Consider the following 20336-nt stretch of genomic DNA (forward strand, 5'->3'; position numbering starts at 1 on the left):
GCACAAGACGGCGGCTGCTCTTATGAGACTCCCTAGGGACTCAATCACCGTTAGCTCAGTACCCAATATTGGACAACCCTCACTTTCAAGCCACTAGGGGTTCCATAATCTTAGGTAAACACCTTCCAGCTGGTAAAGGCTGTTGAAACATGGCCTCAGTATTACTTAGCTAACACTCATCGCATTGCATACACTACTGCAGACACTACCATCGTGCAAGTTACTTCGCAAACATAAAACCGAATTTAAGACTTGAGTATATACAGACGACACCCTAAACCTATCGTCGGGCCTACATAATGTCTAGACACCCTAACACTAACCTGTATGTACACACACACACCTTCCTAAACCTATCGTTGAGCATAAACTGGGACGTCTCATCATCATTATACTCCTATGATAACGTGTGACGTCCCAAATCTATTGTCGAGCGGAAACTGTGTTGTCTACGCTTCCTCTAGAATGTCAGGCGAAATCGTAACTTCAAACACACTCTTTGATATTTTAGCTGGAAACCTTGTCGAAACTATAGCACACAATGAAAAAAATCTTGCCACTGAATGAACGCAAGTCGGGAAATGCAACTAAGTCCCTATCTTGTCAATAAAACCTGAAATTGAAAATAAATAACGCGTGGCAAGCAATCCACAACTCAAACACGATCTTGACATGCGCAATGAAGTTTGGAAAAATAATAATGGATCTCCATCGCCAAAATCCACACTAATTCTAGGGTGAGGCCTAAACTTCGCCTACCATCTCACTATTCCAAACATCCATATCCATAAACTATCCAGTGAAGCGAAATTCAATGAATCTACGCAGCCAAACTATCGCTTTAATAAGGTCCAATATCTCATTCCACAATGTTTCCGATTTGATGATAAATTATCGTCTCATAATTAATATAATTTACTGAATGGAAATTTGTTGTAACAGTCAAATAACACCAACCGTGTATTCAGAATGCTCTTCTACCCTTGCGGTCACCTACTATAATATTCATTATGCTAACTTTACGTAAATCGTCACTTGGACTTAACTGCTAAGAGCTACTACTTTCTACGGAATTGTTTTTCACTGGGAGATCTGGACTTGGAATCTTAATGTACATCACAAAGTACTCACTTCGAACCAACCTTCACCCGGTCAGCTGTTCTGGATTGTTAGAGGAATTTCACTACAGCCTGCCTCAGAAATATCACATTTAATATACAGCCTGTCTCAAAAATTCTTCGCCATCAACAAAATATAGCCTGTCTCAAAAATTCATCTTCATCGCCTATCACGGCGGTTTGCCATGCGCGTTTGAGTCCATTGAACTTCAGTATTTCATTTTAGTTACGGACTTAATTGTTTTGTGCGGTTTGCCATGCGCGTTTGAGTCCATTGAACTTCAGTATTTCATTTTAGTTACGGACTTAATTGTTTTGTCGTTCAGACGTCCGATTGCTTTGCTAGTGTGCGTGCTGACACTTAATTTATGTGAGACTTGAGTTACGAATGCGGGTTCGATTCGTCAGCCGGGAAGATATTTTATTTTCAATTTTTCGTTTTTTCATTTATATAATAGTGGATTGTGGTCGATCAATAACTTTGTAGTTAGTTTGTTGGGACAAACAATAAGTAGGTGGATCTGTAATGGTAGTCGTTGTTGTAAAGGAAATAATTCCTAGATTTCGATTTTATTTTACCATGTGGACTTGTAATTGTATTAAGTTTAATATAACCGTTTATAACCTGAAAGTTGGTTTTATAATAATATTTTTCAAGTGATTTACCACTTTTTATTTAACTTCAGTGATTGGCATTTCTTTTAAATGCGTGATGAATAAATGTTTCCTGCATTTCGCAGTTTTGTTCCTTCAGAACGACGTAACGTACGATCATCTCGGATCGAGTTGTTGTTGGTTCCTTCTGAACAGCTGTTTGGGTGATGCACGTTTCAGCATCGAGATTATTCTATAACTTAAGGGTGTCACGAGATGACAATACATGGAGGATTTTTTATTTTCAATTATGAATGCTGCTGTTAAATTGTCGTGAACACCATGCTTTCCAGTAGTATTTCGCAACCTATCCAAAGCAACTGATAGTCAGTTTGGTTCGATTAAGGGTCCATTCGGCGGATTTTCCCATATCCGACAGGGTATTTGACTGGTGGATAACCTTAGTCAACAGTAAATCTGGAATTCTAATTTTTGAAGGTCAGATTTTCCACGGATCGTGTGGATTAATTCTCAGTTATCGTTTGGATCAACAGGTGCCCGATTTTCATGTTTTCTTTCACTTTTTTAGTTTTCGCTGTCCACTAATCTGTGATATTTCTACCTTCCTCCGAAGAAAATTCTTCGATACTGTAACTAATAAAACTAACGCCATGCAATGTGTCTGCGTTTGGAACATTAAATAATTAATTTTTTCTTGATCAATGATTTTATATAAATAAATTTTTTGCATTTAATTGATTCAATAAAAGTTAGTAAGCACATATTTGCTCCTCATTTCAAGTAGTTAGGCTCTCTTCTGAATCCCATCGTTTGGTTGAGATCGTGACCGAAATATTCCCGCTACGACACCAAGATTTAAGAGTTCAATATTGCTCTGCGGCAGCAGCTGTGGCCGACCAACGATGGAATGGTAAGTTCAAGGGGTCAATAATGCTGTAATTAAATAACACATTTCAATAATAATAATAATAATAATAATAATAATAATAATGTTATTGGCTTTACGTCCCACTAACTACTTTTACGGTTTTCGGAGACGCCGAGGTGCCGGAATTTAGTCCCGCAGGAGTTCCTTTATGTGTCAGTAAATCTACTAACCTGAGGCTGTCGTATTTGAGCACCTTCAAATACCACCGGACTGAGCCAGGATCGAACCTGCCAAGTTGGGTTTAGAAGGCCAGCGCCTCAACCGTCTGAGCCATTCAGCCTGGATAACTCATTTCAAAAAAAGAGTAAATATACACTCTTCTTTTAAAATAATTTTTTTCCCTATATTTGTATAATTTGATTTGAGACGCTTTGAACCATACGAAATAGATTCTTTGTACACTTTTAACTACCGAACGCAAGACAAAAAGGGTATATTACCTTTGAGCTTAAAGGGAAGCTTAATGTACCCATTTTACAATTTGTTTTACGTCGCGTGGACACATAAGGCCTTATGGCAACGGTGGAAGAGGAAAGGGCTAGAAGACGGAAGGATGTGACCGTGGCGTTAATTAAGGTGCAGCCCCAGCGTTTGCCTGGTGTGTAAAAATGTGAAAAAAAAGAAAACCATCTTCAGGGCTACCGACAGTTGGATTCAAACCCACTATCTCCCGAATGCAAGCTGATAGCTACGTGACCCAAACCGCGCAGCAAAATGTACAAAGAAGTTATAATAGCTATTGGAAAATACACTTCTTACAATGGTAATACAAGATGTAGTGCAAAAATTGCGTCTTTCCTCAAAACGAATTAAGTAGACTCTTTGAGATTTTTATTAATTATTTGGTGGCCCCGCGGTGTAGGGGTAACTTACCTGCCTTTTACCTACAGGCCCTGTGTTCGATTCCCGGACAGGTCAGGAATTTTACCTGGATCCGAGTGCTTGTTCGAGGTCAACTCAGCCTACGCGATAACAATTGAGGAGCTATCTGACGGTGAGGTAGCGACCCTGATTTATAAACCCAACAGTAACGAAAGAGAGGATACTTCATGCTGACCATACGACACCTCATGATCTGTAGGCCTTCGGACTGAGCAGTGGTTGCTTGGCAGGCCATGGCTCTTCTGGGCTATTGCGCCATGAGGTTTCGTTTCATTCTAAAGGGTTTATTAAAAACATTACAATGATAAAACATAGTTGAAAATGTTTAAATGTTGAGATTAAAATGTGGGCTAAATGTCTAGGAAAATTCAGTTTACTGTACTTGGGCAAGGGTACTTTTCCAAAGGACACAATTTAATTTTTCATCCTTCAGGGATGAAATTTGTAATCAGTACTATGGGAAATTTACAGGGAACGCCAAAATGATCTTTGAATGGTTCTACACATTGAGGGCTGAGGCGGCTAAAAGAGGAACGTGACAGTACACCCCAGCCCCATTTAGGCTGGATGCAGTGCAATACAGCAGCTAACGGTGTAGCATCGTCCAGCTCCACCCCAGACAAATTTACACCGGATGCAGTGCAATACAGCAGCTGACGGTGTAGCATCGCCCAGCTCCACCCCAGACAAATTTACACCGGACGCAGTGCAATACAGCAGCTGACGGTGTAGCATCGTCCAGCTCCACCCCAGCCCCATTTAGGCCGGATGCAGTGCAATACAGCAGCTGACGATGTAGCATCGTCCAGCTCCACCCCAGCCCCATTTAGGCCGGATGCAGTGCAATACAGCAGCTGACGGTGTGGCATCGTCCAGCTCCACCCCAGACAAATTTGCACCGGACGCAGTGCAATGCAGCAGCTGACGATGTAGCATCGCCCAGCCCTATTTATGTGTCCCTCATGTTGAACATGCGCTCCTTTCTAAATGACGAATCAAATTACTATATTGGTAAGAAATGCAATTAAACTTGAAGGAGAATGACTTTAAGGACTACATTTTGGGGTCGCCCATGACCCTGCCATCTTAGGATTGTCTCCGGAAACGCCCCAAACGCCATTAGCTTGCTGTTATTCGGAGTGTGGGTGATAGATGGAGTTCCAACAATAGTCGAACATTTTCTGTACGCATTGTCGTTTACATGAGCCTTTGGGCTACATACGATCCCGCAATGTGGTCTGCGTAACAATACTTTTGATGACATACTTTCGTTACCGATCACATAAATGTTATATTTCGTTGAATAACGTAACTTCAGCACCGAACTCTAGAAATGGCGTGTTTTTTTGGCAGACGAAACTTTCAAAGTAATGAGTGATAAAGTGGGACATGAAATCAAAGTATACGGTGTGTTGGGTGACTGTGATGAATACAATGTTTAAGGAGCTGTTAGTGACAATTAAAGACGATGATGTCGAGAACGAGTTTGAATTAGTTACCACAGATGATGAAAAACCAGTTCCTTGGAAAATAATCTACGGTTGGTCGTAATTCATCTACTAATCCTTTCCATTTATAATACAAGACTAACAAAGTACATTTTTGATACTCCTCTATCCAAGAGTCGCCGAAGAACGGTGTACAATTTTGTGATGTTATTCACGCGTTAAAGAAATTAATTTTGAAATCATTTACTCAACAAATACTTATAGTGCATTTTAGTAATATTACAGTTATGAAAAGGTATGAGTTTATACTTTACATGTAGAAAACTTTAATGCTATATTGTGGAGCGATAAAAATAGAAATAAAATAAAATTTGTTCGCGAGTGTTTAAATAGTTGCCTAAATTATGTATTTCAGGTGGGTTCTCAGCGACCCAGAGTGTGGTTGGTGTAATCAAAGTGACAGGTAGAGCGTCGTGCTGTGTTCAAAGTAACTATGAAATTCGTATTACTCTTTTTGTCCTTGAAGTATCTCGGCACACTGAATAGTGAAAATAAGATCAGCACTGACTGTATTTAACATATCATGAAGAAGAGAGTGCTCTTCTTTCGTTTCCTATATAATACATCTCATCTTATTCAACTAAATTCTAATATGCTTATTTATCAGAATGTTCTTCCAGCTCGGAACTCGCTTTCTCGCTTTCTTTTCACTTTCATTTGTTGTACATTTTGTAACAGTTCAAATCCCGTTACAAGCTTTTATTTGATTTATATTTAGTATTATTATTTTATCGGTATAATTATTGTATCTGTAGTATTATTAGTATTATTGTAACGATTATTATTATTTGATTCAATTCTATAATCTGATTTCGCTATGTATCGATTAATTATGGTTTGCTTCATTGTATTTAATTTATTATGTATGTGTTTGTATGTTAGCATTAAAATAATGTAGAGTGAGAGTTACTGCCTAATATCAGATTGCAACATATGGTGCAATACTGTTACAGTAACTGTCGAGTCATCGCTCTGTCATTGAATGTATTTAGAGTATGAGATAATTTAGGGAGATTCTACTTTACCTCAGGCCATTTCATTTACAGTCTGTAGCACTTGAGAGCTGGGAGGGAGTGACATCATGGGCAGTTTTAGAGTTGACGTGGGTGTTATACCATGTGACAAGTTGTGTCTATATATAGAGGAGCATCCTGTAGCGGCGAGAGAGTTGGAAGGAGAGGTTTGCCATGGAGTGTTGTAAGCAGATGGAAGTGGACTCTCAGTGAGTCGGTCAGTGAGACGGATAGTGAACAGTCAATTGGATGGAACCTGGTCGATGGATAGTCATTTGAAGGGTGAGGCCACAGTTGGTCAGTCAGTCACATCAAGATAGTACAGTGACATGGATATGTAGTCATCAGTGACCAAATGGATTAATTGTTCGGAGTGTGTTTCGTGTATCTGTTCGGTCGACTTCTTGTGTCAGTTCGGTGACAGCCGTATATTGAGTCGTCGTAATGCGGACTAAAAGTTACTTGTAAAGTTGATTTTGAAGTGTGATTATAATTTCAAGCCATGCTATATCTCGTTTGTGAAACTAAATGGATACTTCACCAAATTAGGTTTGAGACACCTACAGCTGATACCAATTCGTCGTGATAACACTTAAAGTGTCAGGTGAAACAGTGAGGCATAAATTTCTAGTACAACTTTTAAATGTCCCGTCAAGAGGATTTCAAATTTAGTACCTAGAGTTTCTTTCAGTTGTAATTTCAGAATTTTATATTATCATCTTTATTATCGCAGCAAACCTCGCCATTTAAAATATAAATTTAAAGAATATATTTTGTTTAATATCAAATACAACGAATTGTTTTATTTCAATGGTAGATCAGATAACCTCAAATTTTAATTGGGAAACCAAACGACAAAGTCCTTCTCCAAGAACCTATATGCTATGCTGTAAAAGTAAGCTTATTTCCTCACACCCTCGAGCTACTCAAGATTCTCATTGTATTAACGTTACATCTATTTGTATCTGGCGCTCATCAACAATTGTATGTGTAAGTAATCAGGTAAGTAGTAAGTGAGACTATATAGTCCGACGATTGAGTATTTCATTTCATTATTTTAATTCTGTTTCAATTTAAAGTCAGCGAGCAATCAACATTTGCTACAAGAACATTTTAGGGCCCGAAAACTAATCAAAAATTCACTTTCTGGTTTCCACTCCTTGGAATAATGTAAGTGTCCAAAATATAAAATATGTGCATGTTGAACGGCTATTCCTATATGGAGGCTCAAGTGCCACGCCCCCTCATATCCGAGTACCAGACCTTCAGTATCCTAAAAGCTACAAGAAAGACTTACAAAAAGTATGCTCCTTAATAAGATATAAATACTATTCGCGCACCTTTTAGTGATAGATTTTTGTCCGGGGTTGAAAAGTACTGCCAATACTGCCAACTGAATGGAAATGAAATCTGAATTGAATCGATAATATGATCGATCGATATGAATTTTCTAAATCTTTATTATCTTAAGCCAACAACTGTGTCACACACACATTATATAACATTTCTCGATGCGAATATTGTTCGTAGCATGAATTCCATAGTTTGGCTTTGCTGTGTAACCAACAACAGTACTAATACGTAAAGTGTCGCACAGTGGTGCATAGTTTGTGTTTCAAAGGTTGGCAATACGAATCTCGAAGATTGCCGAGGTCTACCGATTCAGCACTAGGGTGTCCATCTATCACTAAAAGGTGCGCGAATAGTAGTTAAGGCCCTAACCACCTTCAAAGAAATATGTGAATGAAAAATGTTTTATTATTGAGAACACGTTTTAATGGGAAAAGATAAATTTTTTGATGCACATGTAATCTGTTGTTGACGATACTAGTTTTTTTTTATTGCACAATTGAATTCCGCAAAAGATGTATCAAAGTTTGTGGCAAAACTTGTAATACTAAAGTGTAATTTCTTACTCTTTGGATTCCTACTGGTGAGCTCAGAGAGATCGATAGTTGGTATTATGCGTGTATTTTGTCCAAGTTGATGTTCAAAGGTGAGTGAAGTTTGGTAATCTGAAGATATGAAAGTTCAAAATGTGCAGGTTTCACGTCTAGTAGTCCTTAGAATGAGATATACTTACTACGATGCCGAACCTTGATATCGTGAGGCGAGCTTGAAGTTCACAGGTAATAAACAGTGTAGTGCTCAATTGATAACCTGCTAGCAAGGCTACAACGTTCCCCTGGACCTATTACTCTTAGCTGTGGCTGTTCCTTGAACAATGGCGACTTGCCGGAACCCCATTGCAGTATGGTAATACTGTTCAAGACGAACTAGTCTGTTCGAAAGAAGGTAGTAGGTCTTCCGCATGCCACAGTTCGTCGTATCGGCCTGTGTTCACAACAAGAGAAAGAAGGATTTAAAAATCTGTTTAGTATTAGGCCTACATTCCTTTTATCTATTCACTAATTTGGTTGGTTTTTATTTAATTGTCTATATAAGTCATTGACATGCATCACCGAGAGAGCTGACCGCGCGGCTATGAGCTTGCGTTCGGGAGACAGTGGGTTCGAACCCCACTGTTGATGGTTTTGTGGTTTCCCACTTTCACACCAGGCAAATGCTTGGAATGCCACAGCCGCTTCCTATCCCATCGTCGCCATAAGAGCTGTCTGTATCGGTGCGACGTAAAGCAAGCTGCAGAAAAAGAAAAGAACATGCATCTTACCTCACTAAGCTTTCGAAATTGGGGTTATCTCATAAGTACCCACTGTTCCCCTTCGTGATCTTAGGACGTGTTTTTCGAAATAAACTGCTCAAAAATATAGGTAGACCCGAGATTCTGGCAGCAAATTACGTCGGAAGGGTCAATATTTTATTAATACATTTAAATCAGTTGCCTTTTACAAATAATGTGTCGACTAACTCATGAGCGACTTCCAATCTTCACTTTCACGAAGTGTAGGAGCACTTGCAAACAGCTTTGACATTGTTGATCAGTTTAGGACGTTGCAGTTCATCACATCAGATGAACTCATGGCTAGGATTTCAGCCCCCATTTCTACGATTCGTGGAGTAATCATTCCTTCATGTTTATGTTCTCATTTGCATAGCTTCTCTTCTTATCTTCCTGATCAAGTAAGGGACAATGACTGCAACCACCCTTTACAGTCAGTTCGTTGCTATGAGCGATCGTCGATGGGCTTAGAAATAACAATCTAACTTCGTCAATATCGCAATTATTATCACTTGTAAGGGGAAAATGCGCCAGATATACAAGATGGGAAACTGTAGTTTCTTTACATACACAGTTTAGATAGATGGTGTAATAATTCATTCGGTTGTAATGTTCTTTGTGTGTGCCTAATTTGAAATATCCTTAACTATAGCATTATATTCGGCATGAAATATCATTGTCAGGCCTTTCCTTGTTGATATCTTTATCAGTTTTCATGTTGTGAGCCAGGCTGTATACTTAATTTCATCCCCTCGTTTCCTAACACATACTTATATATTCATACGAAGATAAAAGGAATTATCAGTTCCTTTCAGCACGCCCTCTTTCATGACTGTGAATCGACCTAAGAATAAGTAGTACGATAAACGATTCCATTCAAAACATATTGTAAGAAATGAAAATGAGACTGTATTCTTTAAAGAAGGGAGTATTTATTGAGAAACAATGTTTTGGTCAGATTACTCCGCATACTCTGAGGATATAACAAGAAAGAAAATTGAGATAAATACCGTGAGTAGTTAGTGAGATAATGCACCATACGTAAAGAAGTTCTAACTTTGAAAATTAAGTTGTTGGTGGTAAAAGGATCATACACGTTGCAGAGCGCTGAAAATGTTCGTCAGCTTCAAGAAGGCTATGGAGAACTGTTAGTGGAGGGAGACATTAATGTGTGGACTCCCTCCAAGGGAGAAAGTGCCTCGACGAGGGGATACAATAAATGGCCTCCTCTTCGTGAGCCTTACATGTTTCTAATGGAGTGGAATCTTCCCTTGAGGCAGAGCTAACTTAAGTTTTGGGTGAAAATATCACAGCTCTCTCTTTGGCACAGATTCACAACGAAGCTGATTTTAACATTTTCCTGGTAAACACTTATATACCATAAAAATTGTTAACATTCTTTTGATAGCCATAAAAGTTGACAGAAAAGTTGACTTTGAATTTATTCTCTGTTATGATATTTCTTGCGAGAAATGAGGAGAAACGTGAAACCCTACACCAAAAATGTTTCGTAGGGTGCGTTCTTCTCTGCGTGTGCGTAATACTTAACTCACAAAAATACCTTTTGTTGAAAGTTTTTGGACTATAAGGAATTGTTTGAGAGTTGTCTCCTTTCAGGATTTGTATTGTAACTCCACTCTCTGTCACTACACGTCTACTTGGAGGGCGAATTTTCAATAAATTACTGACAATTTCCCTCTGTGTATATTCTTCTTGAATTTGTATCTTGATGAAAATCACGCTATTAATTATGCATGGATCTTCGCTGATGTTCCACTTGAAGGTGAATTATTATTATTATTATTATTATTATTATTATTATTATTATTATTATTAGTAGTAGTAGTAGTAGTAGTAGTAGTAGTATATCATGGTACTCATGCCCGTCAACGTAATTATTAAGAAAGTGTAGAGGTTTGTGTAGGTTGGAATCATTACAGATATTTTGGATCGAATATATGGGCAAAAAATTGTTTTGGTACTAGAACTCACTCGAGTCTTCGGGGCCATTTTTCCTTTTGAATGTGTGGCCGTTTGGATTATCGGCACACTTTTTCTGGATAGATTTGTGTACGGGGTTGAGGATTAAGGAGGGGGCTCTCCCGGTTCGGGTAGTGCTGCCAACTGAATGGAAATAAAATCTGAATTGAATCAATAATATGATCGATCGATATGAAGTTTCTAAACCGTTATTATCTTAAGCCATCAACTGTGTCACACACACACATTATATAACATTTCTCGATGCGAATATTGTTCCTAGCATGAATTCTATAGTTTGGCTTTGCTGTGTAACCAACACCAGTACTAGTTCGTAATGTGTACGCAGATGTCGCACAGCGATGCATAAGCGATTCATAGTTTGTGTTTCATAGGTTGCCAGTACGAATCTCGAAGATTGCCGAGGTCTACCGATTCAGCACTACGGTGTAAATCTATCCAGAAAAAGGGTGCCGATAATACATGTCCTGTGAACACATAAGCTACACCTGCGTGTCCCTCCGGCTGGGTACGCCCACTCCAGCCTTGTTTTTTCTCAAAAGAAACTTTTTCTGGAATTAGAAATGATCCAGCTGGGCTGAGTGGCTCAGGCGGTTGAGGCGCTGGCCGTTTGACCCGAACTTGGCAGGTCCGATCCTGGCTCAGTCCGGTGGTTTTTGAAAGTGCTCAAATACGTCAGCCTCGTGTCGGTAGATTTACTGGCACGTAAAGAAACTCCTGCAGGACTAAATTCCGGCACCTCTGCCTCTCCTAAAACAGTAAAAGTAGTTAGAGGGGCGTAAAGCAAATAACATAATCATTATTAGGAATGGTCCAGAAAAGCCAATTTTGACCTGATCACCTATACGTTCCTCATAATTTCGATTACCCATTTAAAAAACAATGGTTGATAACTTTCAGAAATGCATTTTAAGATGCTTTGCTACTCCTTAAAAAGGTTGTTAAAATATTAACTTTTAATTAATAACAAGCATAATATTGTAAATTATTCCTTTGACCTCGCTACGGTTAACAACTAGGAATCAAAACAATGGTGCATCATGAGCATTTTGGAAAATTACCGCTTTTTTAAGAAGAGTCATATCTCAGGAACCTGGAACTAAATTCAAACCAGATTTTGAACTATTGTTATCTTAGATTATATTAACTGTCTCAGCAAAATTGGTGTAAATCAGGTTAAAATTAACAAAGGTAGAGAATTCAATATGTTCTCGCCTTAAGCACTCCAGAAATGAATGACTTCATTCAGCCAACAGGGTGATAGCAACTTTGGCAAAGCTTCTCAGATTCCTTGAGCCACTAAATTCTTCTTTATTCTAGTTTTGTAAAGAAAATGAGACTTTTATTGTATTCGTCTAGAAATGCCTAAACTGGTGATTTTAGTCCTTTCTGCTGAAGGGTCTTGTCAGAAAGTAATATGGGGTGTGTCCCAGAAAGTACAGTAGAGACTGTATAGAAGGCATTGTGCACCTATAAGAAGTTATTATTTAAGATTGATGCCACAATGCTGGTGGTGATTATCATTAATTTACTGTGATGAGTTTTACTTGGCTCGAAAATTAATGCATCCACGGAATAACGGTGAAGCATGTTTGGATGTTACAAGTGTGCTTTCTGTGTTGCATTATCTTGTCAGAAATTAATGCAGGGTGTGTGCTTATTGTTGCAGGGCAAATATTAGCAGCAGTAGTACTTTGGGTCGTCTCAGCAAGTCCACTAGCCGATTGGCTCCTGCTGAACAAGTGACTTCTGGAACCACTCTTGACTACAGTCGCACCGCACAAACCTTGCCGCGAAAACTCTATGATGAGCATACGCAAACTAGTCGCCTTAAGAAACAAGTGTACCTTCAAAAGAATGGAGGTACAAAGCAACCACATTCCGGTAGTATGATTAATGTGTCCATCATTAATAACGTTACACCACCACCCTCTTCGCTTGGTGTGACTGCATCAACCGGCCCTGCAAAACCTGCTCGAACGTATCGTTCAAATCTCGCCCGCAGCAAGAGCTTCAACGTCCACGCTGGAGAGCCTGGTGACAGCCCTTCCTTCCACTTTGGTAACACGTCAACCATTTATAAATCTAATCCGCACTTACATCGTCTTGATGAATCACCTCCCCCTCTCAAAAGTCCTGGAATACTTGCAAGCATCAGCCGGAGCCAGAGAGACCTTTCTGACAGCACTGCAACAGAGAAAGAAGAGAAACAAGAACACCAGAACAAATTTTCCAAAAGCACAAGTAATTTAATAACAAATGGATATGGGAGCGCTCAGGAAGCCAAGAAAAGGCTCTTCATGCGTGAGCTGATGGATAAGGCTCCAGAATTGTACAAAACTCTCCACGGCAGTGACGAAGATAATGACTTGAAACAGAGCGATAGGCGCGTTATGAAGAATGGTTTATCAAACAGCAGAGTTCTGGACTACAGTAGTTCTTTCAGATCTTCAAGTACAAATGCCACGCCACCAGAAAGTAATGGAGGACGATCACCATTTAGGCCGAGTATGGTGAACGGAGGTGAACGTGTCACATCTCCTTGTGGTAGCAAATCGAGTTTCAGCAGCAGTATGACACATACTCCATCGTACAGCAATGGTGCAAGAAGAGGGAGCAGCAGTAATGATGATTACTCGGAGACGGTACGCATCACTTCGAAACTAGATGACCCTGTTCGGCCTAGTGTCACCAACACAGTCCAGAGCTTTTCCAAGAAAACTATTCCGAGAAAAGGTGGGCTGTCCACGGAAACAATAGAGTCATCCGAAACTACTACTGTAACGAAAAGTCGATTCGGTAGTGGCAGTCCACAAAACCTGGATACCGGAGACGGGAAGTACCCAACGCGCAACGGAGCAGGTGGAGTCGTGATTGAGGTACGGCCAACTAGGAAATGAGAGAAGCGCATGTCATCTGGTGTGGTGCAAGCTTGCTCAACGTACCGTCCTGGCCATCATGTCACTCGTTTACTTTCAACAACAACAACAATAATAATAATAATAATAATAATAATAATAATAATAATAATAATAATAATAATAATAATAATAATAACGATAATAATAATAATAATAATAATAATAATAATAATAATAATAATAATAATAATAATAATAATAATAATAATAATAATAATAATGAGTGAATTCAGCAGCATCTACTAGGACTTCATCTCTGTATCGTCACTTAAGAATCGTTCTGTCCGTCACGGCTCCCAGCCACATACTACGAAACTTGTCCATCACATCTCCTATGCTTACATGTACCGTACCGCGCTGTACGTGTTCATGACGTATTTACGCGCTCCTATTGTATACTGTATTTAAGGTTCATTATCTTTTACACATTAGCACAGGAAAATGAATACAAAGATGATTCTTCTTACGGAATGCATATCCATATGTGGCTGGGGGGCGTGACCAGTCTTTAGGACAATAATGGATAGGAAGAGCAGTGGTATTGTTTCTTAAGGCAGAATGATACAGTTAAATAAATACATGATGCGTAGAATACGTTTTTTATAACAATGAAATGATAGAGCCATTTAAAAGAGAATATTAATGATACGTTATTGTTAGTATATTTTAGTGGAAAAGTCCCTTATCCCAGGCATCAGCTACCAGGTTACTGTTTTATCAATATTCCATCATTATTTACAACGTATTTATAACTGTTGTTCTTCATCAGTCCTCAGACTCCTTTGATGCAGCACTCCATGCCACCCTATCCGGTGCTAACATTTCATTTCTACGTAACTACTGTATCATACATCTGCTGTTATCTGCTTGTCATATTCATACCTTGGTCTACCCCTACCGTTCTTACCACCTACACTTCCTTCAAGAACCAACTGAACAAGTCCTGGGTGTCTTAAGATGTGTCCTATCATTCTATCTCTTCTTCTCGTCAAATTTAGCCAAATCGATCTCATCTCGCCAGTTGGATTCAGTATCTCTTCATTTGTGATTCGAACTATCCATCTCACCTTCAGCATTCCTCTGTAACACCACATTTCAAAAGCTCTTTCTTTCTGAGCTAGTTATCGTCCATGTTTCACTTCCATACAATGCCACGCTCCACACGAAAGTCTTCAAAAACATCTTTCTAATTCCTATATCAATTTTTGAAGTGAGCAAATTTCTTTTCTTAAGAAAGCTCTTCCTTGCTTGTGCTAATCTGAATTTTATGTCCTCCTTACTTCTGCCATCGTTAGCTATTTTACTACCCAAGTAACAATATTCATCTACTTCCTTTAAGACTTCATTTCCTAATTTCATATTTCCTGCATCACCTACCTTCGTTCGACTGCACTCCATTACTTTTGTTTTGGACTTATTTATTTTCATCTTGTATTCCTTGCCCAAGTCTTCGTCCATTCCATTCAGCAGCTCCACGACATCTTCTGCAGTCTCAGACAAAATAACAATATCATCGGCAAATCTCAAGGTTTTGATTTCCCCTCCTTGGATTGTGATTCCCTTTCCAAATTCCTGTTTGATTTCCTTTACTCCCTGTACTATGTAAACATTGAAAAAGAGGGTGGGGGACAAACTGCAGCCTTGCCTCACTCCTTTATGGATTGCTGCTTCTTTTTCAAAGCCCACGATTCTTATCGCTGCAGACTGATTTTTATACAGATTGTAGATAATGCTTCGTTCTCGGTATCTGATCCCAATCACCTTCAGAATCTTAAATAGCTTGGTCCAATGAACATTATCGAATGCCTTTTCTGGATCTACGAATGCCATGTACGTGGGCTTGTCCTTCTCGATTCGATCCTCTAAGAGCAGACGTAAAGTCAGGATTGCTTCACGTGTTCCTACATTTCTTCTGAAACCAAATTGATCTTCTCCCAACTCAGCTTCAACTTATTTTTCCATTCTTCCGTAAATAATACGTGTTAAAACTTTGCAGGCATGAGATACTAAACTAATGGTGCGGTAGTTTTAACACCTGTCAGCACCGGCTTTCTTGGGAATGGGTATAACAACATTTTGCCGAAAATCGGATGGTACTTCTCCTGTCCCGTTCATCTTGCACACTAAATGGAATAACCTTGCCATGCTGGTTTCTCCTAAGGCAGTCTGTAATTTAGAGAGAATGTCATCAATTCCAGGTGCCCTGTTCCTATTTAGGTCGCTCACAACTCTGCCAAACTCTGACCTCAAAATTGGGTCTCCCATTTCATCAGCATCAACAGCCTCTTCTTGTTCCAGAACCAAATTATCTACATCTTCACCTTGATATGACTGTTGGATATGTTCTTGCCATCTTTCTGCTTTGTCTTCTTTCCCCAGAAGTGGCTTTCCATCTGAGCTCTTAATATTCATACGCCTAGATTTCCTTTCTCCAAAGGTATCCTTGATTTTCCTGTATGCAGTATCTACCTTTCCTAGGACCACACAACCTTCGACATCCTTGCACTTCTCCTTCAGCCAGTCTTCCTTACCTACCTTGCAATTTCTGTCCACTTCATTCTTTAATCGCCTGTATTATTTTCTGCCCTGTTCATTTCTAGCATTCTTGTATTTTCGTCGTTCATCAATCAGGTCTAATATCTCCTGAGTTAACCACTGATTCTTCGTTGATGTTTTCTTCCTTCCTAACAATTCTTCAGCAGCCCTGCTGACTACATTTTTCATGACTATCCACTCTTCCTCTATTGTTTTTCCTTCAGTCTTTTCATTTAGCCCTTTTGCAAGATGTTCCTTGAAACAATCCCTCACAGTCTTTTCTTTCAACTTGTCTAGATTTCATCTTTTTGCATTCTTCCCTTTCTTCAATTTCTTCAGCTTCAGATGGCATTTCGTGACCAACAAGTTGTGGTCAGAGTCCACGTCTGCTCCTGGGAAAGTTTTGCAATCCAACACCTGGTTTCTGAATCTCTGCCTAATCATAATGAAGTCTATTTGATACCTTCCGGTGTCTCCAGGTCTCGTCCACGTATAAAGCCGTCGTTTATGGTGTTTGAACCAAGTATTGGCAAGGACTAAATTATGATCAGTGCAGAATTCAACCAGCCGACTTCCTCTTTCGTTCCTTTGTCCCAATCCGAATTCTCCTACTGTATTACCTTCTCTTCCTTGGCCTACCACTATATTCCAATCTCCCATCACAATTAGATTCTCGTCACCCTTTACATATTGTATTAAATCTTCTATCTCCTCATATGTTCTTTCGGTTTCCTCATCATCCACTGAGCTAGTAGGCATATAGACCTGCACTATTATAGTGGGCATTGGTTTGATGTGTATCTTGACGACAATAATTATTTCACTATGCTGGTCATAGTAGCTTACCCGCTGCCCTATCTTCTTATTCATTATTAAACCAACTCCTGCATTTCCTCTGTTTGATTTTGTGTTGATAATTCGGTAGTCGCTTGACCAAAAATCCTGTTATTCCTGCCAACGTACTTCACTTATACCAACTACATCTAACTTAGTCTATCCATCTCCCTTTTCAGATTCTCTAACCTACCACAACGATTCAAACTTCTAACATTCCACGCTACGAGTCGCAGAATGTCAGTATCCATCTTCCTGATGATCGCCCCCTCTCGTGTAGTCGCCACCCTGAGATCCGAATGGGGGCTAGTTTACCTCCGGAATATTTTACCCGGGAGGAAGCCATCATCAGTACATCATTCATACAGAGAGAGCTGCATGTCCTCGGGAGTTAGTTAGAGCTGTAGTTTCCCGTTGCTTTCAGCCGTGTAGGAGTATCAACACAGCTAAGCCATGTTGAGTATTATTACAAGGCCATATCATTCACTCATCTAGACTGCCGCCCTTGCAACATCCGAAAGGCTGCTACTCCCCTTTCGATGAACCATTCCTTAGTCTGGTCTCTCAACAGATACCCATCCGGTATGTTTGCACCTGCGGCTCGGCTATCTGCATCATTGGGACACGCAAGTCTCCCCACCGCGGCAAGGTCACATGGCTCACAAGGGAGGATTTATCATTGCTATTAATTTTTATTCAGGGCCGATGACCTAGATGTTATGCCCTTTAAACTACGGCTATTATTATTATTATTATTATTATTATTATTATTATTATTATTATTATTATTATTATTATGATTCTTTCTTCATTATGCCCAACTGAGGAGCGCGATTGAACTTATTTATCTGATGTCGTTGCCTTTTTCTTCTCAAAATATCCTCATCTTCTCGCTGTGGCTTTTCTTATGATCTTCTGACCAAGGTTTGTTGGTGGCAATACTTGGATGGTGTGTAAATCTGTGATAGTCAACTACTATTCTGAACTTAGATCTATCTAACACAGTGTAATCATCTGTGATTCCTATTTCGTGAAGATCTTTTCCAACTTCGAGCAGGCAATAGTTTTCTTTACTTTCATTTATAGTGTAAGGTTTTGAATTCTTTTGGTCAATCTGTGATTACTTATTCTGAAAATATTACCGTAAAATTTCAATCGTCTTTTCCTAAATGTGTCTGAGATTTTCTCTTATTATTATTATTATTATTATTATTATTATTATTATTATTATTATTATTATTATTATTATTATTATTATTATTATTATTATTATTATTACATTCTAACAGGCCTAACAATGTTTGAAACTCACGAAAAGGTAAATGAGACATGTAATTAAGATTCCGTCTTCCCAATCTGAAGTCCTAATTAGCAATGGTGTGGGACACTTTTGACCAGTAGGTCCTCCGAAAGTACGTATTCCATCTGATTTCCGTCTGTAACATCAACATTGCCTTGTAAAAGTAGTTTACACCGTAAATGTTTCTAAACTGTTGATTATTAAGTGAAACAATGATGGCCATACGTAATGTCAACCGTTCTGAACTCCAAAGACTTTTCAAACTCGAGAAACGTGCCGTACGACAAGCGCTTCTTTCCTGACCTTGTAAATACTAGAAATAATCTATAATATGCAGTACACGTATCGTCTTAAGTTTTTTCCAAGAAATATAACGCTTATTGATATTCTTCGAGCATAAAGCTTTATAGGTCAGTTTAAGTGGATGGTGTTGAAGAAAGCAATCTGGAGGATTGATCGTAAAAAAAGGCTGAATCTTAGGTGCGGAATGAAATGATGATAAACCTAGCCTAATAATATGTTAGTATCAGTCGCCTAACACCTGTGTCAGTGTCTTAAGGAACAGCTAAGGATGGTTCTTTGAAGTGCCAAATAATAAATATTTTATCGATGCCATATAAACAATATTGTGTTATCTAATTTATAACGGCATAACTGGAACACTTTCAAGATAAGAAATGGCTTACTTCTGGATGCCAAATCTCAGTAGCAAAATATTGTCAGATTTTAGACTTAGCACACGCTTAATGTTCTGTATAAATCCAAAATATTAAAAAAAAATGTTGAATATGTCATCCAGAGTGGAAAGCGTTCGTAGGACAGGAAAATAGTGAAGTGGATACTGCAGAGTCAGTACTTAACTGTGTCAGTACAATCGCTGGAAAACTTTCCATCCAAATTGCACACAGAGGAGTCCTACTTAGTGTTGCCATTTATTATTCTCATAAATCATCAAGCACTTTTCATCAGTACTGTATCATCATCATCATCATCGAAATTCTAATTCAGTTGTGGTGTAAACTTTTGACACGATCTTTATATGATAAATGACTCCTGAATGTTCATACCATCCCATATTTCACAGTTCATATTTTGTCAGGTATTACAGTGGCGTGAATGAGCTTTAAGTTACTTCGCTAGTATTTGACTGTACATAAATATTACTGTTTCATTCCTGCAGTGTTTATTTCCAAGCATTTATACATAGTATTGTTTTAAACTGAAAACCAAAAATTAATTCGGCAGCCCAGTCTGAATGTATATTGTCACTACAATGCAACCAACTTCCTATATCTTAAGCTAAGAATTCAAACAGCTAATTCTGACCTTCCTATTTGACTTCCTCTGCTCTTAAGGGACTTTTATGTTCCTTTGGGCATTTGTATGCAAATAATTAACCTACAGTCATGTGTATTTTATGAAAGCCTTTAAAGTAATTAGTTGTGATCTAGATTTGTCGGATATCAGTTAATCTACGCTAGATATAGTTTTAAATAGACCTGTTATTAATACATTCTGATAGGCCTTTCTGTGCCTCGACTAATATAATGGTAGAACCTGAACACAAATACAATGGCTTCAATTGTAACATCAAATGATACTCTACGTATTTGGTAATTTTGTATTGAAGTACATAGTACTTTCTAATAAAGTGTTTTAATACCATTACCATTGTATTTTTCGTTCTCACTTGAGTTCCTTTATTTTATGCTGTAGACTTATGATGTTGAAGAAATAAAGGACATGAAAGGAGGAGTCATTAAGAATAAATTCATCTGAGAGGGTTCCTCACAACAGGTAAAGTGAACATCACTGACACATCAACGATATCATGTATGCATGTGGGTAGATAGATAGATTATTGGTGGCGATGTTGGACTCTCTTACACTTAACATGTACATAACTTATAATTACAAGTACAAATAACACAAATAATGTTAATAGCAATAACAATAGTTATAATAGAATCCTTAATTTTATAATACACAAAGTAAAGCATA

The 20336-nt window shown here is 38.6% G+C and overlaps 1 protein-coding gene across 2 annotated transcripts in view; it reads left to right on the forward strand.

The window, feature by feature from the left end:
• The window catches only part of chas (chascon), a 920317-nt gene extending 900314 nt beyond the window's left edge, over window positions 1-20003 (forward strand). For both annotated transcript variants that reach the window (XM_067142274.2, XM_067142275.2), the window contains one exon: window positions 12415-20003. In XM_067142274.2, the coding sequence (XP_066998375.2) occupies window positions 12415-13645 (1231 nt within the window). In that variant the 3' untranslated portion in view covers window positions 13646-20003. The remainder of the gene's footprint in view (window positions 1-12414) is intronic.
• The last annotated feature ends 333 nt before the right edge of the window (window positions 20004-20336 follow it).

The sequence above is a fragment of the Anabrus simplex genome, chromosome 2, assembly GCF_040414725.1.
Source record: "Anabrus simplex isolate iqAnaSimp1 chromosome 2, ASM4041472v1, whole genome shotgun sequence".
NCBI lineage: Eukaryota > Metazoa > Arthropoda > Insecta > Orthoptera > Tettigoniidae > Anabrus > Anabrus simplex.